We start from the raw sequence: 21538 nt of genomic DNA on the forward strand, positions 1-21538 counted from the left end.
CTGGCCATGTCTGAGTACCCCTTCCTAGTCGTATATTATGTGATTTGAAGCTCACGGGATGCCATCTTTATAAGCTGCTTTGTAAAGGTATAAGGTACTCCACGGACCGAGAGGGGACAAGCCAGTCTGGTGAGAAAATATGCAGATGGTGGGTTCAGGTGTCTGTGTTTAGTTGGTGGAGAGGGTGCAGTAGCTTCTAGAACTGCAGTGGGGATGGGGAGTAAAACTCATGGCTTCTGAGCCCTCCAGGCAAGGCAAAATGAGGGTTGGAGTGGGGAGCAGGTAGGGACCAAGGATTCTGGGCCCAGGCACTGCTGCCAAGTTAGCATGAAAAGAGAAAACTGGTTTACAAGAAGCCCTGGCAGGTGTTTGTGACTCTAGTACCAGGGTTCCAGCTGTTAGAACTGAACACCCAGGAAGTTGGCTCTAGGCTTGTCGGTCTTGACACAGGGATGGCCACGTGCTCCCAGCACTTTGTCAGCTGCATCCCCAATACTCGGGGGTCGGGGAAAATGGGCCACAGCTTGCTTGCTTGCTTGCTTTCTCTTTTTTTTTTTTAAGATTTTACTCATTGAGAGAGAGAGAGAGAGCACAAGCGGGGGGAGCAGTAGGAGAGGGAGAAGCAGGCTCCCCGCCAAGCAGGGAACTCAATGTGGGGCTCAATCCCAGGACCCTGGGATCATGACCTAAGCCAAAGGCAGATGCTTAACCGACTGAGCCACCCAGGCGCTCCCTACCGCCCCCCCCAGCAACCAGTGTTTAATAAGCTCCCTAAGGAATTCTGATGCATGTTCAAGTTTGGGAACCACAGGTTTAGACCAGTTCCAGGTGATGCTGATGCAGCTGGCTCCAAGACCATACTCTGAGAATCACTGTTCTAGAAAGTTCATAAGCCTATCACTCACTTTGTGAGGAAGCCCAGTTATTAATGAATAAGTATTACATGAATACATAAGGACTGTTTAATAATAATGATCTCTGAACAGGGGGATTGTGGGCAACTTTTCAAAAGTTTATGTATCCTTGTATTGTTCAAAGTTGCTGTCACAAACAGGTATTACTTTTGTAGATAAAAACATTAAACGGCTTTGTAAAAGTAAAAATACCTCATCCTATATAGTTCTCTACTGCAGTGCTTTTTCCACTGTTGTGCAAACAGAGCACCGGGGAATCGTGTTAAAATGAAGATTTTAAATGGAGGGGGTCGTGAATTTCTGTATTTTCAACAAGCTTCCTGGTAATTATACACAAAGCACTTTTATGTATATTACCTTATTTGTTCCTTACCACGGTCCTGGCAGACAGTCACTAAATCACCTTTTCAACCATCAGGAACTATGTACCAGTCATTGGGCATACAGATAACAGTCTAAGGAGGCGGAAAACCAACCGCCCACCAAACACACTGCATGTCAACAGATAAAGAATAATAAATAGTGATCAAGACCGATCAGAAAATAAAGAGAGTGCCTAAAAGGAAGGCCTCTAGGAGGAGGTGATTTCAGCAGACATGGGAAGGATGAGCCACGTTAAGTTCAAGGTCAGGCTCTGGGCAGACACCAGGAAGCTCCTGCGGCTGGAGCACAGTGGTGGAAGGCTCCCAAATCAGGTTGGGGAAGGCCCTGGTAGGGAGCTGATTTCAAAGCGGCACAATAGGCCGCCCGGGAAAGCATTGAGGGTTTAAGCAGGAAGTGACTTGTCTGGTATTTGCCTTAGGATCACTCTGGCTGCCTGTGTGCGCAATGACACCTCTCCAGGGTCACCTCGGAGTTGGTGCAGAGAGCGCCGGGCCATGCGGGGGCGCCCTGGAGTCAGGCCCGGCGCCCCCCGCGGTTGCGCGGACCGGGGGGTCGGGTTCAGGAATCCCCATATGAATGAGGAGTCACCAGGGTGCGTGTTTTTATTGCTGCGCTGAGCGCTTTAAAGGCGCGCGCTCCGGGGAACAATGTGACTTTTTTTTCTCTTCCCCCTTCCAGAGGACCTGGGCACCCACGTTGGCATCTCGGACTCTACCCCTTCTATGCCTTAGTCTGCCCACCTGTTAAAGAGAACTTCGGGCCAGCCCCGGGTGAGATCCCAGGCCTCCGATCGCGCACCTCGGGCAAGCCGGGAGGCTGGCACGGCTCGGGCGGAGGCGGCCTCGGGGGCGCACGGGGTTGCCTGCTCCCCCCGCCCCGGGAAACTGAGGCACGGTGGGGCGAGGAGCGCGGGCCCTCGAGACTCCCGCAAACTCCCAAGCGGCACGTCGCGGGCCCCCGCGGGCCGCCCGGGCCACCCGCGGAGGCACCCCACCCCTCCCTCTCGCCCAGCGCGGCCAGAGGCGGGGCGGGACCGGAGCCCGGGAGCGGGGCCCGGATCGCCGGGGACCGAGGTGGCCGGGGCAGCCCCCGCGCGATGCCCACTCGCCGGCTCTGACGCAGTCCCCGCGTCCCCCAGCCCGGCCGGGGTGCGGGCGTTGGGGCCACGCGGCGAGGCGCAGGCCCGCCCCGGGGCGCCCGCCCGCCGCCGACCCCGCCCCTCGGCCGCCTCCCCCGCCTCCGCCTCCTCGCGGCCCGGGACGTGCCCGGCCGGCCACCGAGCGGCGGGGACTGCGTCCGGCGCGCTCACTTCCGCGTCCCGCCGCCCTCCGGCCCGCGCGCGCCCGGCCGCCGCCGCCATCGCACAATAGGCCGCCCGCCGCGGCTGCCGCGGCCTTCCTGCCCGGCCCGTGCGCCCGTCTGCGCGCCCCTCTCCGCGCCGGCCCCGGAGCCGCGAGCCCCCAGCGCCCGGGACGTGCCTGCGCCTGCGGCCGCCCGCGCCTCCGCTGCGGCCGGTCCGGCGGCCTCCACCTTCTCGGCCGAGCCGCCTGCCCCCCGGCCCCGTCCCGCGGCTGCTCTCGGCGTCGGTTGCCGAGGTTGATTGCTCACGGAGGAGATTGGGTTTTTTTCTATTTCTTTTTCCTTTCAGGATTTGAAAAAGAGAAAAGAACGCACAGCAGGCTGGGACGGTGAAGCGCCACCAGCTGGCCCCACGTGGACACCTCTGAGGGGAAAGGGAGTTGGAAGCGAGCTTGGTCCAGCTGGCCTCGAGGCCTCAACTTCTGCCGGACCTGGGTCATGACTGTCACGCCGGGCCGGTGGAAGGCTTTACCTGTCCCCGGCTGGACTTGACCGCTGCCCTTCAGCGGCCGACGCTCCCCCCACCCACACACACTCCCCCGACACCTCGCTAGGCTCTGACACCCGTCTGCGACATGGATAAGTACGGCGACCTGGGCCTGGAGGCCAGTAAATTCATTGAGGACCTGAACATGTACGAGGCCTCCAAGGATGGACTCTTCCGAGTGGACAAGGGGGCAGGCAACAATCCCGAGTTTGAGGAAACACGCCGGGTGTTTGCCACCAAAATGGCCAAAATCCACCTCCAGCAGCAACAACAGCTCTTGCAGGACGAGACCCTGCCCAGGGGGAGCCGAGGCCCGGTCAACGGTGGCGGCCCCCCGGGCCCAGAGGCCCGCCGGGAAGCCGGTGTGAGCAGCAAGCTGACCGTGGATGGTGCAGCCAAGCCCCCTCTAGCTGCGTCGACAGTGGGTCCTGGGACAGCCACCTGCATGGCCCCCGGGCAACCCTTGTACCCACCCCAGGAGCAGAGGGCCAGGCCCTTTGCCCGCAGCGCGAGCCAGGGCAGCCAGGACTGTGGCTCCAAGGAGAGCCTGGCAAGCTGGGAGATGTCTGCCTTCCGCCAGGTGGGCCCCTGCGAGGATCCTTCCTGCCTCACGCACGGAGACTATTACGACAACCTCTCCTTGGCAAGCCCAAAGTGGGCTGATGAACCAGGAGTGTCCCCCAGCGTCAGGCCGGGCGCAGGGAGTGGGTGGCCTGGCACCCCAGGGACTGACACACCACTGCCCAAACCCTCCAGGGACCATCCCCTGTACCAGCCTCAGCTCTCCCCGAGCTCCAGCAAGTCATTTGAGACCGGCCAGGATGGTGGTGGTGGTGACCGTGGTGATGAGAAGCCAGCTGGGCTTTGGACTACCGCCTCCTCCCAGCGGGTGAGCCCTGGCCTCTCTTCCCCAGGCCCGGAAAACGGGGCCCTCCTGGGGCCGCCTCAGCCCAGGCCCCCCTCTTTCTTAGCACCCTTGGCCCAGAGCTGCCCCAGCCAAGGAGCTCTTCCAAGAACAAACTCGGGGGTGGGGAGTGAGGCTTCAGGCACGATGCCCAAACCCATGGTGGACCCTCAACCCTGGTTCCAAGACGGACCCAAATCTTACCTTTCTAGTTCTGCCTCATCATCCTCACCAACCAGCATGGACAGTTTGCAGCTGGGTGCGGCCCCTGGGCTGGGTCCTAAGCCAGTCTGCACAGACCCTGGCATTGGTCCCAAGCTCAGCCCCACCAGCCTTGTCCATCCAGTGATGTCCACTCCGCCTGAGTTATGTTGTAAAGGTCCCCCAGGCTGGTCGTCAGATGGCAGCCTGGGGCCTGGGCTCCCGGAGAGCCCCAGCCCCCCCAGGGTGAGGCTGCCCTGCCAGACCCTCCTCCCAGGCCCTGAGCTTGGGCCCTCAGCCGCCGAATTGAAATTAGAAGCCCTCACCCAACGTCTGGAGCGTGAAATGGATGCGCACCCGAAGGCCGATTACTTTGGTGAGTGAGAGATTGGTGGCATTGCCCACCGTGGGTGACAAGGTCCCTGCATTTGGGGGAGGTGCTCCCCATCAGGGATGCTGTAGCTCCCCTTGAGTGCCACCCCTTTTTTTTTTTTTTTTAATGTGTGGTTTCCTCTTTTGGCTGCATCTTCAGATTCAGAAACTTGAAAGCATCCCTGAGCAGAAAGCGGATCTTGCAGCTGGGGATTACCCACATGCATGGGGGGAAGCGGGGCAGGATGGCTCATGACTGCTCTCAAAAAAGGGAAATGCTGTGACTCTGGGTTTCAGGGGTTTCGGGTGTGCCCCAGAGCCTCTCGCAGTGATTGGCTCGTGCAGGACTTGAACGGGAACAGCTTCTGGGGTCCAAGTACCCCTGTGGGTTCCATCCACTGGCGGCTGGGCCAGGCAGGTCTGGCTATCTGAGGACCAGCGGCGGGGCAGGGGCGCTCTCTCTGGCCCCGTGTGTGTGTGTGTGTGTGTGTGTACAGGTCCTGTGTGCAGTTGCAAGACTAACATGGAAGGCTTTGCTCTCGAGCAATAGTGGTTCTCAAAGCGTAGTCTCTGGACCAGCAGCATCCCTTCACCTGGGAACTGGCTAGAAAGCAAGCGATGTGTTGACTCTCGGGGCAATTTGACACCTGTGGACTAGGTGTCTCCGAACTGAACTCAACCCCCACCTCGGTTCCAGCCCGAAGCCAGGTGATACCCGCAGCCCCAGCGCCCGATGGGATGGAAGAGGCTTCCTTGCTGGTGTTACTCACAGTTTCGGGGTCTTGTTTTAGTCTCTTTCTCAGACCTTGAACTCTTGGCGACTGTTGGCATCAGCTTTTTCTTTCGCTCTGCACAGGCTGCGAGAAAGCAGATGTTCTGTGGAGTCATGGTGTCGTGGTCTCATAGGAGAACTAACCAGAAAGCCTATTTTTAGAAGAGTCTGAGGGTTTTTGTCTCCCCCCCCCCATTTTTGAACTCTAGAGGATTGGGGCCACGATCTCCCCCTCTGAGGCCTGAGAGCCTTGGGAAGCTGAGTCCCAGGAGGGTGCCTGCTGGGCCCCCGGAGGAGGGCAGGGCCGGGGAAGGCCTTACTGCTGTCAGCTCTCCGTGAATGACTGGCTTTGGCCCAGGTGCTTGGAGGGACGGGGTCCCAGGTGCCCACGGCAGCGCGGTGGTTTGTAGCCTTCTGAGGCCTCATGGGACCAGCCCTCACAGCACAAAGGGCACTGAGAGGTTGGGGTGACTGTTGGCTTATGTTCCAGGGCACACAGCACCATCTTACTGCTGTCTCTTTCCCTTTGCAGATTCCCTGCCCACCCCCACCCTGGGGGATAACACTTAGCTGGAAATACTGTAAACTGGTGCCTGATTTTTATTTTATTTTATTTTATTTTTAAGATTTTATTTTATTTATTTGACAGAGAGAAAGACAGCGAGAGAGGGAATACAAGCAGGGGGAGTGGGAGAGGGAGAAGCAGGCTTCCCGCCGAGCAGGGAGCCCGATGCGGGGCTTGATCCCAGGACCCTGGGATCATGACCTGAGCCAAAGGCAGATGCTTAACGACTGAGCCACCCAGGTGCCCCTGGTGCCTAATTTTTAATTCTGAGCTCATTAAACGACAAAACAGTCTTATTTTGTCAGGCAGGCAGGCTTACACACCGGATCCGGGCAGAGGTGTTCGCTAATCCTAGTCATTCAGCATGTGTTTATTGAGCACCTGCCTTGGGCGGTGCCCTGCTCAAGGCCTCAGCGTACACAATGAACAGGACAGACAGCACAGTGGAAGGAGACAGGAGGCGGACCAAATACATAATCAAGTCCTGGGGAGAGATACAGGTTGAGGAGGGGCTGGAGCCTCCGAGCCGGTGTTGGCAGGGAGGTTTCCGGTTTTAAGTCAGGGGACCAGGGAACACCCCATCAGGAAGGTGGCATTTGAGGAAAGGCCTGAAGGAGGCAGCATCTGCCCCAGGGGAGGGCGTTCTGGGTGGGCAGACAGCAGGGACAAAGGCCCTGGGGCCAGTCTGCACCAGGTCCCATGCTGGGCAATTACCTTCTACCATTTAATTTACTAGTTGCAACCACCCTGGGAAGCTGGTTCTGTCATTAGGCCTGTTTAATCTACTAGGACGATAAAGCCCCAGGGAAGTCTGATCACTTAACCGAGGCCTCCCAGGTGGTGGTCCTGGGCGTAGCTGCGAGTCGAGCCCCACAGTTCAGACGCTCTACCCAAGCCTCTAACCAGCATCGCCATGCTGCCTCCCGAGCACAGATGCGGAAAACTGTCTTATGTCTGTATTTATTTATTTTATGACTTTGTTTTTCATTTTTAATTGAGGTGAACATCACACACCACAAAAGTAGCCATTTTAAAGTAAACAGTTCAGCGGCATTTAGTACATTCAGTGTTTTACAAACACCAAATCTAATAGTTTCAAAACATTTTGATTACCCCGAGAAGAAACCCTGTACCCCTAAAAAACAGTCACTCCCCATTCTCCCTCCCTCCCAGCCTCTGGAAACCACCCAGATGTGCTCTGTTGCTGTGGACTGACCTATTCTGGATAGTTCATGTAAGTGGACTCCTATTTTATTTTTTGCCGAAGCCTGGTATTCGTGGGTAGAAAACTCAAAAGACCACAAAAAAAAACCAAACCAAAAACCGCACAGTGAATAGTGAGTGTCCTTCCCACCTGGGCTCCTAGTCAAGTGCCCCGGGTGTAATGGATATTCGTGCTGTGTGTGTGTGTATAGTGTGTCTGTGAGTCCCCGTGCTCCATGCCGTGCACCTGCTCTTTGCCTTTCCACGAACGGGGTGTCTGGACGTCAGCGTGTGTTGAGCTGGCTCAGTGTGACTGCTGTGTGGATGTGCCCGGGGTCACGACGTAGCTGTCCCGGTGGACCTTGAGAAGGGCCCATCCGCAGGGTGCAAGCTGAGCTGTGGGAGGAACCCCCAGCGGTGGGACTGTGGGGCTGGGGCTGGCTGCCCTCTCTAGTTGCTCTCTGCAGAGCTGTGCCAGGGCCCACGCGGCCCAGCACACAGGACAGGGCCTGCCCCACAGCAGCTTTGACAGCCGGGCTTCTGTCGGCTCTCCCGTGGCCGGCCGCACCTCCCGTGGCCAGCCGTGTGGCCGAGGAGGAAGTCTCTCATCGGAGCCTCTGGCAGTCAGTCCTTGGCCTCGCCCTGCTGGGGGACCTTGGACAAACCTTCCTGTCTTCTAGGGCTCCCCACCACCCCCCGATCTGTGGTGCGAAGTGTCCGGCCCCGCTGAGGGGCTCCCCACACGGAGGCCTTCTCTTCCCTAGATCTGGTGTCCTTTGAAAGACCATGTCTGCCCAACACCTTGCATTTCTTGAATTAGGAGGAAGTTTTACTTCCAAGTAGAAGAAGGGTTCTCGCTACAGGGTCTTGGCAGTGAGAGGCAGGGTAGGGACACTGTTACTGTCAGAGCTGATGCAGGTCTAGCCAGAAGCCAAGCAAAGATGTTTGGGTTGTTTACTTAGGCCCCTTCCTGGGGCCAACAGAGGCGTCCCTGTGGGTGTTTACGCTGTGGGAAGACCTCGGGCTCTTGCCTTTGAGGACACACAGGTCTGAAGACACCTCACTTTCCAGTAACCGATCTGCTCATCTCCAAGGACGCTTCTGGCACTTTCCTTGGCCGTCTTTGTGAGGTCAGTACCATGTGGTCCCAGGGGCTGCTTCTCCTCCTCTTTTTTCTCCGTTCTTCCTCTGTGGTCTCTTGGTGTCTTTCTGCCTGTGAGGACAGAGGCCAGGACAGATTCTGGATGCTGCTTGGTGAGTGCTGTTGCTTTGCCCCCCCACCATGCGGCTCCTGCTTTAACACCACTGTTTACACTGCAGAAGAAGGGAAGAGGTCACCGTGCCTTTTGTTGACTCTTTCCTGGCCTTTTCCACCACGACATCCACTGTCTTCCTCCCACGGGTTCCCTCCTCCCTTCCCAAGGAAAAAGGATACAGAGAAGCCACCTGTCACGGCCTGGGTTTCCCGGGAAGCTGACTCAGACAGTGGGGCACGCAGGGGCTTCCGAGGGGGAGCCCTTGGGAGGAGGGGAGGGACGCGGGAGCGGGCAGAGGAAGTCTCCCGCCGCAGTGCGGGCCTGACGGGCCTGGGCCCAGCCGCAGGGAGCACGGAGCTGGAGAAGCCCTTCAGAAACGTCCCCACTTGCGGGGAGCTGTCTGGGCCTTCACGCTCCCCCCTCGATCGGTCATCAGGTGTGGGCCGCCCTGGGAAGGGCCTGACCTCGGGGAAGGTGGCTGACGGGTGAGGCCACCACCTCAAAGTGGCCACCACAGCCCCCGTCCTCAGGCACATGAGACCTCTCGTACAGTGACCTTTGGGCTCCGTGACTCTGATCCTAGCGAGCGTCTGTCTAGGGCCCTTGGCGCGGTAGGCTTTGGGGATGTGCCCTGCGTTACCCTTCACAGTCAGACACCAGTAGTCTCTGTTCCCTGGGGAGAAACTGAGGCCCATGACTTGCTCAGGATCACACAGGTGTAAGCGGTGGCACTTCACACCAGTTGGGCTCTGACTGCTCCCATGGGGGGAGCTGCTGGCCTGTTGCTGTTTGTCCCTCCAGATTCCCTCTGCACACAGCTGCTGCGGGGGGCATCGGTGGGCTCTGAGCCTGGAGGACCTGTGCCTTCCCTCCGGGCCGGGGGTCTGGGGATCTCTCACTGCGAACGCCACCAAGGAGAGCACCACACTCTGCCCTGGAGTGGAGGAGGCTCTGCCGGACTTGGTCAGGCATGTGGGTGGGGGGGTGGGGGGGTAGAAGAATTTGGTTGCGGGGTCTCCCTCACCCAGCGAGTGAATGGGCGGGCTCCTCCCTATCCTGCACAGAGAGAGGAGAGGCTGTTTCTGTCCTTGGTTTTCCTGTTTCCCCGTGGACCTTCCGGATGCAGCGGCAGACCCGCCTTTGCCTGGGAGCCTGTAAACAGGTGTGAGTCCTCCCCCGCCGGGGTCCGGGGAGCCGGTCACACCTGATTTCATTTGACTAGGACACAGCCATCCAGACAAGGACCGTATAAATAAATGTCCTATCTGCTCCTTTCTAGTGGACAGTCTCGCAAACCTCGAGTACCACATGGATTGTCTTAATGCCCTTTGAAGCACTCCCTATCCGACTTGATGAGCAGTGGATGCTTGAAATGTGGGGCTTACATCTAGCCCCGAATGAAAAATTGAGGGTGGTTCCAGAGCACTTTTCCTGGCAAGAGAAAATAACATGGGGCAATCCTATAGTAGGGTAGCCCCCCCCAGGATTCCAGGACAGAGGCCTGCATGAACCCTAGAGGCCCCCATGACCCCCCCAAATACCAGGCATTTCGGTAAAGCCAAACGAGGGGCTGAAGTAGAAGAGAAGGTGCCAGAAGCTCATGAACCATCTGGCTCTGAGTAGCTGGCAGGACCAAGCGTGGTTCCCCGGGGAACTTATACCCAGATTCCTTTCGGAGACCCTGAGCCACAGTGTGGACCTAACAAGCCCTGCTTTCGTTGCTGCGGAAGTAGATTTCTTTTTCTTTTTTTTGTAAAGATTATTTATTTATTTATTTGACAGAGACACAGCGAAAGCAGGAACACAAGCAGGGGGAGTGGGAGAGGGAGAAGCAGGCTTCCCACCGAGCAGGGAGCCCGATGCGGGGCTCGATCCCAGGACCCGGGGATCATGACCTGAGCCGAAGGCAGCCGCTTAACCGACTGAGCCACCCAGGTGCCCCGGAAGTACATTTCTGATCCTCCGGGTAACTGCTGTAAATGCCACCCCAGATTCTGGTTCTGCCTGTCCCGCCCCGCAGTGCACGGCCCGGGACAGAGACACCCAGTCCTTTAGAAATCGGGTAGCCTGTGTGCGTTGTTTTTGGTAGACCAGGTAATCTCCTTCTCAAAATCAGGAAGGCGTATGGTGTTTAGCTTTCTATTGATGTATAGTCTACGCATGTCATAGGCGCTCGCAAGGTGAACGCACCTGTGTAACCGGATGGAGGCACAGAACGTGACTGGCGGTGACCCCGCACTTCCCTCACCATGGCCGGTAGGCCATGCTCGGCCCCCCGCCCCCCCACCCCAGACACACTGAGCTCAGGGGCTCCATCACACCAGCCTCACTGCTGGGCCCTGAGCTCCTGGAGTTTCCCCCCACCCCCCAGGGCCCTTGTCCTTGCCCTTCCCCAGCCGGCATCCTTGTGTCTGGCACAGAGGTGCCTGCCCCGGCGACCCCACTCCAGGAAGGGGGGTCTCCATCTGGAGCCCCGACGTCAGGTTCCCAGGGCGTCGGCCAGGTCCCGTCACACACTGTCTCTCTGCCGTCCTCCCTCCTTGGGACAGTATGTTTCTGCTATATTCCTCTGTGACCAGGAAAGAATGTCTTTTTTTTTCCATTAATAATCCACAGCATGAAGCTGACCTTCTGACATGGCAGTTCTTGCCAGAGGTTTAAAAACAAAGTAATATTTCTTTACATTTCTTATTTTTAAAGATTATTTATTTGAGAGAGAGAGAGAGCATGAGCGGGAGGGACAAAGGGAGAGGGAGAGAGAATCTCAAGCGGACTCTGGGCTGAGTGCGGAGCCCTATGTGGGGCTCGATCCCACGACCCTGAGATCATGACTTGAGCTGAAACCAAGAGTTAGACGCTTAACTGACTGAGTCACCCAGGCGCCCCTTCTTTATATCTTTTGATTTATGACTCCCACACAGGATGAGGAACTGTGGAAGAAAGACCCGATTTGGGGAGTGAGGAAGCCAGGTGCTCTGAGCCTGATCCTACCAGTAGGCCGAGGCGTGACAGTGGCCAAGCCGCTCTTCCTCGGTGCGGAGCCACGCTGACCTCTGAGGGCTCGTCCTGGCCCAGAGCGCTGTGTCTGTGACTCTGGGTCCCATCGGATGCCTGGCTTTTAGCTGACTGAGTAACCCAGGGATGGGGCAGCCTCACTGTCAGCAGCCGTGAGAGCCCAGAAAGGCGGGGGCTGGATGGCCTAGCCTTCCCTCCCCCTCCCAGACATCTACGGAAGCAAGGAGCAATTTTGTATTTTAGTTATGGTTACGTTGTCTATTGCAAGTGGTAATCATTTTTACTTTAGAGTATCTGGAAAATACATACAACTGAAACAAGAGCCATGAATCACTGAGGTGCCTGCCACCCTTAGGATAATCAGGGTGAAGATTTTCTTTTTTTTTTTTTTAATTTATTTATTTGACAGAGAGAGACAGCGAGAGAGGGAACACAAGCAGGGGGAGAGGGAGAGGGAGAAGCAGGCTTCCTGTGGAGCAGGGAGCCTGATGCAGGGCTCGATCCCAGGACCCTGGGATCATGACCTGAGCCGAAGGCAGACGCTTAACGACTGAGCCACCCAGGCGCCCCCAGGGTGAAGATTTTCTGCAGAAAGCTTCCAGTGCGGAGCCCGCCGTGACTCAGGATGCGTCATGCACGGCTGTTCTTGGCTCTCTGGCCAGATGTAGAAGCGTTTACTCAGCCGGAGGTCACTCACTGGGCTCTGCAGAGTGTGTCTGAGGAAAGTGGGATGAGGAAAGGAGAGATGTCTAGGAAAGCATCAAACACAAGGAGCCCCTGGTATTATGTCGGTCACCCACCCTGGAGGCCTTTTGGGGGCTCTCATTCTAATGAAACGTGGGGTCCTCAATTCGGGGGACAGCGAGTAGCACTGGCTGCGGGGCTTGCTGACCTTGATTGACCTTGATTTCCCTGGCACCAGGCTTCCTCGTTGGACTCGTGTGATGGCGTTGGTGGTGCTGGGTCAGCAGATGCTGGGCAGGGTCCGTCAGGGGCCCACGTAGCAGGTGCTCAGAGGCTGTCTGTTGGAGGAATGGAGGGGCTTCAGTTGGGGTGTGAAGGGAGGAGGGGAAGGGATTTGTAGCTGGGGTTATGGCTCTGAGATAGTTGTGCTAAAATGAGTTGCTGAGTGCACAGGCATTGGCTTGTTCAGTCCTTCCAATAAGCCTGTTTCACTAGCCCCATTTTATAGGCGGGCCAACTGAGGTACACAGAGGTTAAGTAACCTGCTGAATACATGTATCGAGGAGCCTGGCTGAGTCTGAGGTCTTGACTACTCTGCTGTGCTGCCTGTCAGCTCCTGGGAGCACAGTGGCTCTCTGACAAAGGGAACTTTCAGGGGGAATGCGGCCCTGAGTCAGTCAGGGCTGAGGTCGTCCCCTTCTGTGGTGGAGCAGTGAGGGAGGCAGGGCATGGAGGGGCGCCTGAGCTGGCTGGAGGAGCCCGCCACCAGCCCCTCCCTGCAGGCCCGAGGTGGGACCACGAGGCTCAGAAGGACACCCAGAGGCCACGCAGGGACCTTACCTGCCCACGACCCCTGAACCCCCTGACTTCTTGTGTTCCTCTGATGGCTGTGGGTTAGGACCAGCAGGCCATGCTCTCGGGGAGCCTGTGACACCCCCAAGTGTTGTGGGCAAGGGTAGGGGTGTGCCGGGATGCCTTGGCCTGAGGATCAGTGTCAACCCCGGGACTGGGCGGGGATGCTTAGAACTGAACATGGGATGAAACGACGCTCAGAGTCCAACTGGCAAAGTGAACAGAAACCTTACCCAACAACAAAACAGGCCTCCCAAATTCCCAGGGCGCATCAATGGCAGGGTAGGACTTGCCAGCAAATATTTATATCTGCTCCAGGTTTTGTTTTTCATTTGTCCCCTCCCAGGGAAACCAGCTGGACACGGAATGCCAGGGTCACGTTGGAAGGCTGGAGACTTTCTGCTTGAGTGTTTCAAAGGGAATACTTTAGGGTCCAAGGCCAGGCTATTTTTAAGTGTTGAGAGCCATGAGTTTAGACTTGGCCAAGTTCCTTCCTCATCTTTCTCGGCCTGTGACTCAACTCTGCGTGTCCCAGGAGAGCAAGGACTGGTTACTCCCGGTTACTGGAAGTCTGTTGGGAGCCTCTCAGGGACCTCCATCCACACATGCATTTGCAGTATGTAGAACATTCTGGAAGCCTGCTCTGAGGCCATCTGTCGTTGGAGAGAAGGGGCCTTGAGTTCAGTGTGTACCAGCCCTTCAGCTGACCCTGGGAGGGGTAGAGACTGAGGTAATTTGAGGATGAGTGGACAGGGCATCCGTCTTACAGTGCAGGCCCTGAGTCTGGGGGTGAGCACACGTCCCAGCAGGCTCTGGGCCGGACAGCACGTGGCGGTCATTTCGGCGTGCTGAGGTAGCAGCCCGCTTGCCTTTTGCCGCCCGAAGCCTCTCTGACCGTAACAGCAGCCTCCCTGTCCTCCCGAGCCTCCCTTCCGGGAGGGCAGAACCGACTTGAGGCCACATCTGCTCACATGACGGTCAGGGCTCGCCCTGGCTTTTGCATCTGCTGAAAGGTCCCTGTCCTGTTCCTCTCTCCCCCACGGTGGCTTGCATTGCTTCCCGGTGGGGCAGGGAGGTACTGAATTTAGAAAGATGGACTTGGGGGCAGCCCAGCTGACGGCTGGCTGTGCTGGGCCCTCCCGGGGCGTTTGCTGACAGAGGTCCCCTCACCGTAAACATGCTGGGGGCAGGAGAGCAGGAGGCGGGCATGTGCCGGCTTGGGCATCTTGCTTCGCTTTTTTGCCCTTGGACTCCTCACCTTGTAGAGACTGGACGTCCCGAGCTCGTTATAATCCTGTTCCCTTCTGGGCCGCGAGCCTCCGGAGCCAGGGATGGGTCAGGGCTGTTGGCGGAGAAGCCTGGGATGGGACGTGTGTGCAAAACGCGTGTGTCAAATGGACACACCCCCAGCAGCAGGCGAGTGGTTGGCGATGGCAGGCACTTCTTTGAGTTGGCCCGCCGCGTCCCTCCATGAGATCAGTCCCTCCAGAGATCACCCAACCAGGGTGACACTCCCGCTAATAATGCTTGGCGTCCTCGGTCTCACTCACGAAGCCAAAACTGCATTTTTTGGGGAAAAAGAAACCCTTAAGCTGTATAAAAAGCAGCACTTAAATAAGGAAAACGAGGAAATAAAACCAAATATTGAATTTAGTGGTAAGTTTCCAAATACAAAACACAGGCCTGGCCTGCAGCAGAGTAAAGGTAAAATGTCCTGGTTACAGTGCCCCCGTTTGCTCAGCGATGGTGGACTGAGAAGCTGCAGATGCCACAGACGTCATTTTTCTGTCCCCTCGTGCCCGGTGGTGGCTGTGATGCCCGGACAGCCTAGCGGAGCGGAACGCTGAGCTGCTTGGGCCAGGACTTGGGTGACGGGACGAGTGGCAGGTGGGCCAGATAGCTGAACCTCCAGCATCTCTAAATGTGGAGACGTCGTTTTCCTTGGGGCAGACTTGAGGCTTGGCCCCGTTTTGCCGAGAAGAGACAGCACGTGACCTGGGCGAGTCTCTGGATGGTTCCTGTCTTGCTTGGCCACGTGGAGCTCTGGAGTCCTGAAGCTGGGGTTGTGGGTGGGACCCCTGAGTGGGTCACCTGCCCCCACCTGCCCCTCACCCCAGCCCTACCCCAGACCGTTCACCCACCTCTGTCCACCACCACATCCAGTTCTAAGCCCAGAGAACATGCTCCCTCGGCAGTCATTATGGACCTACTGTATACAGGAGATGGAATTAGGATTTGCAGAGCTTCCTTCCTCTGCTGGAATGTGGGCTCCATGAGAGTGGAGTGTTTGTTCTGTTCACCACTGTATCCCAGGGCCCAGGGCAGGGCCCGGCACACAGCACTTGTCGAACGAGTGAGTGAACCCCCTGGCCAAAGGAGGAATGGGGACGTTCCCCGACTCCCTCCCAAGTGCCGGGGCGTTGAGTGGGGATGTTACCTCTGGGATGGACACACGCTCCGGGGCCAGTCCACACCCCTCACGCACATGCTAGAGAATGCTAGGCAGGCAGGAGCACCCGGCTAGCCGTTATAACCTCACCCTGACCAGGAGGGACTTGTATGAGCTCTCCCACCTGGTGGAAGGTGCTTCGGGTAGCCTTCCGGAGGCTGGAGGGGCTGGAGGAGGTTGGGATGCCGGGGTTTGTCTGGGTGGAAACCTTGCAAGGTTCCAGGGACCAAAGTCCTGGGGAAGTTTGGACAGGAGCAGGTAACGTGCTGGCAGACATGCGGGTTCTTAGCCAAGAAGACGTTCATTGTTATACCAAAGTCAGAATTTGAGGAACTGCGCGTGGGCTCTGGATCTCCCCTGGGCAGATGCCTCGACAGCCTTGTGCCTCAGTTTCCCCACCCGGAAAATGTGGACATGGCCGCTGTGAAGACTAACTTGTTAGCAGAGATCTGTACTGGTGAGTTTGGGGGCCACTAGCCCTAGGCAGCGGCCAAGCACTTGAACATGTGGCTGGTCCGAATGAGATGTGCTCCAAGTGTGAAATACAGTCTGGGGATTTGAAGACTTGGTGTGGGAAAAGAAATGTAAAGGAGCCCATTAATATTTTTTACATTGATTCTGTGTTTAACCAAGAATACTTTGAATGTATTGGGCTAAGTAAAATAGGTCTTTAAAATTAGTTTCACTCATTTTTTAAAAAAGATTTTATTTATTTATTTGACACAGAAAGAGAGAGCGAGAGAGCACAAGTAGGCAGAGCGGTGGCCAGAGGGAGAAGCAGGCTCCCCACTGAGCAGGGAGCCCAGTGTGGGACCAGCTCCCAGGACCCTGGGATCACAACCTGAGCCGAAGGCAAACGCTTAACCGACTGAGCCACCCAGGTGCCCCAGTTTCACCCATTTTTACTTTTTAAGGGTGGCTACTTGAAAGTGTAAACTCGCAAGCAGCCTGCGCTGTTTTTCTGTCGGTCGGGGCTGTGCTTCCTGAAGCATTTAGAGTATGGCCTGTGGTAATTGCTTGCTGTATTAGGCACTTAAAATTATTGTTTGCCCCGAAATATCAAAGCGTCTTTACCTTGTCCCATCTGAAAGCCACGCCCAGTGGGTTTGTTGAGATCCACAAATGCTTAAACAAAAAGATTCTTTTTTTTTTTTTTTAAAGATTTTATATATTTATTTGACAGAGAGAGAGATAGCGAGAGCAGACACACAAGCGGGGGAGTGGGAGAGGGAGAAGCAGGCTTCCCGCGGAGCAGGGAGCCCAGTGCGGGGTTCGATCCCAGGACACTGGGATCATGACCGGAGCCGAAGGCAGCCGCTTAACCGACTGAGCCACCCAGGCGCCCCAAACAAAAAGATTCTAATAGGTCCAATTGCCACCCCCCAAAATGAGCCTACTGAGGCCGCATGCCCGCTGCAAGAGGGGGCAGGACGGCTCTCACAGCCCCTGAAGTGGCTGTTTTCTGATGGAGGAAGAAGGTACTCTGGGGTCTGAGCAGGTGGTCGTTGTAGCTGAGCCAGTTTTCCAGGACCTTCATAACACATTGAGTCTAGTGAGGACAGGCGGAGAATCCAGGGGACCGTCGGTCCCCTCGCTGTCCTTAGAGAAATGAAAGACAGTGTTTCCTGCAAGAGAAGTGGGAGAGGGCCCTCTGGGATCAGGCTCCGCCGGGCCCCGGCCGACAAGGGCCCAGAGCCTGCACCTCTGGCTGGACTCTGGAGGCCTTGCCTGGGTGTGGGGAGAGTGGCCAAGTTGGGTGGCCGTCCAGGCAGCCTCCAATGGCCTGAATGTCTTTGGTCTGTTCTGGCATGGCTGACACCTTCCTCTCTGGCGGTGGGGCTTAGACAGAGGCCCTTTGGTGGCTGGCCTCGGAGGTCAGGCCACTTTTAGAGCCAGTCATCCCTCTTCTGCCCGCGGCCCCCGGCTGCCACCCCTCAGAGCCACGCATGCCTGCGGTGGGTGTGTGGGTGTGGGGAGCGGCAGCCCTGCCCGAGTTCACAGCCAGAGAGCAAAGGAAGCGAGGGGAGCAGGCAGCAGGAAGAAGGGAACTGATGCTGAGTAAACCAGCAGGGCCTCAGCCCAGCTATGCACTTTGTTGGTGGGGTTTCCATCTCTGCCCCGGAATATTCGGGGGCAGGCCCAGGGCCCTTCTGCTGCGTGGCCTTTTCTGACCCAGCCGTGGAAGTGGCTTGGTGTCACTTCTGCAGTTCTCCATTGGTCGAAGCAGTCACGAGCCCTCCCCCATTCACGGGGAGGGGTGGTGGACTCCCCCCTACCTCTGGATGGAGGGTGTGTCAAGGAATTTGTGGCTGTGTTTTTAGAAAGTTGCATTTACATACCCTGAAATGTGTCGTTGGATGGGTTTAACGAATGCTCGCACCCGTGTAACCTGCGCTCCTGTCAAGATCTAGATGAGCTTCGGGCGCCTGGGTGGCTCAGTTGGTTGAGCGACAGGTCATGATCCTGGAGTCCCTGGATCGAGTCCCGCGTTGGGCTCCCTGCTCGGCGGGGAGTCTGCTTCTCCCTCTGACCCTCTCCTCTCTCATGTGCTTGCTCTCTCTCATTCTCTCTCTCTCAAATAAATAAATAAAATCTTTAAAAAAAAAAAAAAAGATCTAGATGAGCTTCAACCCCAGGAGGCTCCCTCGGGCCTCTTCCAGTCAGTGTCCACTCCCAGACAACCAGTATTCTGATTTTTTCCTCGTTTATTAGTTTTACCTGTCCTGAAACATAATATACGTGGATTCATACGATATTCACATATAGCCGATCCTCATTATTCACAGATTCTGTATTTTCGAATTTGCCTACTTGCTAAAATTTATTTGGACCCCCAAAATCCACTCATGGCACTCTGGTGATCATTTGGGGACATGTGTAGAGGTGTGGCCCCACACACGATCCCAGCTGAGGGTGAGCTGGGCGATGCTCTGCCTGCTTGCTTTGGCCCTCATCCTGTAAACAAGCGTCTTTTGGGCGGTCTCTCTAGTGCCATGTTTTTTGCATTCTTGTGCTCTTTGTTGGTGAATTTTATGTTTGAAACGTTCCTCAAGTGCAGGGCTGAAGTGCTGCCTGGTATTCCTGAGTTCAAGGAGGCTGCGATGGCCTTATGGGGATATGCTTATCTTTTTTTTTTTTTTTTTAAGACTTTATTTATTTGACAGAGAGACACAGCGAGAGAGGGAACACAAGCAGGGGGAGTGGGAGAGGGAGAAGCAGGCTTTCTGCCGAGCGGAGAGCTGGATGCGGGGCTGGATATGGGGCTGGATATGGGGCTGGATGCCTGGCATGATGCGGGGCTCGATCCCAGGACCCTGGGATCATGACCTGAGCCGAAGGCAGACGCTTAACGACTGAGCCACCCAGGCGCCCCGGGGATATGCTTATCTAACCTGTGTTAGATAAGCTTCCTTCAGGCACGAGTCGTGGTGCTGTGGGCCCTGAGTTCAACGTTAATGAAATCAACAATATGTATTACATCAGGTGTCTTTCAACAGAAGCACAGATAAAACAAGGTTATGTATCGATCAGTTGATGAAAACGTTGTGCCCAGAGGTTGGTGAGAACCTGACCCTATATTTCCTCTGGGAGCAATGTTCACTATTCGCTAATTCGGTATTTGCGGTGACTTCGTGGAACATTATACCGTGAATATCGAGAATCGACCGTAGTACCCCTTTGCCTGGCGTAGTTCACAGAGGTTGTCTGTGACATTCAGCTCTGTGTGTGTCACATGTTTGTCCTTTTTTTTTTTTCTGCTGCCAAGGTAGTATTCCATTCTGGGAGTACGCAGTTTGTTTCCATTTTCCTTGTGGGGGAATGTTTGGGTTCTTCCACAGGGCTGAATAATAAGTCCACTGTGATCATTTGTGTGGAGATACACTTTACCCACTTCTCCTGGAATTGCTGAATCATGTAGTAGGAGTGTGTTTGACATTTCGGCCGCTGCCAAAAAGCTTTCCGGAGGGGCCGTGCCCTGTAACGCGCCCCCAAACCGTGTGTGAGAGCCCTCCTTTGGTTCTTGACCAGCTGTGTCACTGGTCTCTCTGGGTTCTGCTCCACGGGTGACTTTCTAAACCAACTCCTCTCTGAGCCGGCGTCACTTGGCTGACACCCTCCCAGCTTCTTCTGTTGAAATAGCGTCTTCACAAGTGATTTTCATCCCTTTTTTTGGTAGTTGCTATACTCTCATAAGGGTTTGATTCCCCCCCGCCCCCCGCCCGCAAACCGGCTTTCACGAACACAGAACACTTCTGTGGTTTTTGCCATTTCTAAAAACTTAAGCACAACTAACTGCAGGAAAGTCAGAGACTCTGAACAAACAAAAATAATGATAAAAGGGACCCATCATTCCGACTAGGGATAGTCACTGTTAAGACAGACTTTTGTTCTTGCACACAGCAAGCACCTGAGCGGACGAACGTGAACTTTGTGGGAGGCTCCGTGTCTCCCCACCGGCTTGATTTTTTTTTGAAGGCCAGCCAGAGTCTAATTTTATGTAGTCCTTATAGAATCAGGGTGGAGAGCTGGGGGCCACAGGAAGCTCTTCTCTGGACCCTCCTGACCAACCCCTCGTCATTCCTCTGGGGAACCAGCAGCAGGAGGGAGCTCCCCCCCCGCCCCGGCGCAGCCAGAGTGTAGGCCGCTTCTGGTGGTGAGCAAGTCTTTCTTCTGTCTGGACAGCAAGCAGGCTTCCTTCAGATCGGACCCAGTCAGCCGCCAGGTCGGTCCCGTGAAAACAAAACCGGGTCCTGGCACTCCTGGGCCCAGAAAGAACCTTCCATGCCCTTCTTCCTGCTCCTCGCTCCCAGGGAAATCTTGTCTGTCTACACTGCAGATGGCCGGCCTACTCCACAGGTTCGAAACGCGACAGTCTTCAGAAGCAGTGCTTTTTGTCTTTTCTCAGAAAGGGGGAATTCATGATTTGCCCTGCGTTAGCCTCTCGGGCAAGCAGCCCACTGATGGGATAGCCCCTGTTTTGCGGTGGGGCTCCCACCCGGTCTCCCCACATTGTCCCCATGCAAGGCTCAGGGCCAGTTATGGAAGGAGTGCTGTTCCATGCTTCCAGCCCAGCTTGCAGAGCGCCCATTATTCCTTCCTGGCTCGGAGATGGAGAAAGTAGGGCGCAGAGCGACTAAGTGCCTTGTCCAAGGCCGCTCACTGGGTTTGCTGCAGAACTGAGCAGAGCATGCTTCCAGACTGTGTGTTTGTTCCAAGGGGGAAACTGTGGGTGGTGGTGACTCCCGGCAGTGGCACCGAAAGGGGAGACTCTCCCCGGCCCGGAGTCTCCTGCTCCTAATCCCTGGGGCAGTGGGCGGAAGAGAAGGAACGCAGGCTCTGTTTGGAAACCGGAGAACACAGACATCACCCCTCCCCCCCCCCACCCCGACCCCAAGCTTGGAGGTTCCATCAGCCTGGTCTTCTTTTCCTTCTCCGTCACACCCTTTTCCCCCTCTTTGGCGAATGCATGTTTAAAGCATTTCTAAAATCAGCCTTGTGTGATTCTAAGGAAAACGCAGGATTTTATTTTTTCCTTTAAAAAAAAAAAGGATTTTCTTTCTGGTTCCTTTCTGGTTCCTCATGGTTAGCAGTGGCTGTGGCTTTGGGCTGTGGTCCGAGGTGGGGGCGTCTCACTGCTCTGGAATCACTTAGGTCAGAGCCCCTCTGTGCCTCAACATCCCTTCTGAACGCAGTGTGCGTCCTGAGCTCAGCCTGCTCTGTTGTCCATGGTTGGGGTGCGGGATGGGATCCTGGTCCAGATAAAAGGACATCAGTGGAACACCTGGTAAAATCCATAGAATTTGGGGCGCCTGGGTGGCTCAGTCGTTAAGCGCCTGCTTTCGGCTCAGGTCCTGGGGTCCTGGGATTGAACCCCGCATCGGGCTCCCTGCTCAGTGGGAAGCCTGCTTCTCCCTCTCCCGCTCCCCCTGCTTGTATTCCCTCTCTCACTGTGTCTCTCTCTGTCAAATAAATAAAATCTTTAAAAAAAAAATCCATAGAATTTGAATAGGGTCTGTAGATCAGTGTATATACATATATCCATATATGTACGTATACATACACACATCTGCATACAGGCATGTGTTAGACCAGTGTTAATTTTCTGAATTTTGGTAGTTGT

General features: G+C 56.0%; 1 protein-coding gene across 2 annotated transcripts in view; it reads left to right on the forward strand.

Moving 5' to 3' along the window:
• Positions 1-2617: 2617 nt before the first annotated feature.
• LIMD1 (LIM domain containing 1) overlaps positions 2618-21538 on the forward strand; it is a 66988-nt gene continuing 48067 nt past the window's right edge. Inside the window, exon 1 of one of the 2 annotated variants that reach the window (XM_081816435.1) lies at positions 2618-4625. In XM_081816435.1, the coding sequence (XP_081672561.1) occupies positions 3233-4625 (1393 nt within the window). In that variant the 5' untranslated portion in view covers positions 2618-3232. The remainder of the gene's footprint in view (positions 4626-21538) is intronic. The other variant, XM_081816434.1, reaches the window with a different exon arrangement.

The sequence above is a fragment of the Leptonychotes weddellii genome, chromosome 1 (genome assembly GCF_054177405.1).
Source record: "Leptonychotes weddellii isolate Sample4059 chromosome 1, ASM5417740v2, whole genome shotgun sequence".
Lineage (NCBI taxonomy): Eukaryota > Metazoa > Chordata > Mammalia > Carnivora > Phocidae > Leptonychotes > Leptonychotes weddellii.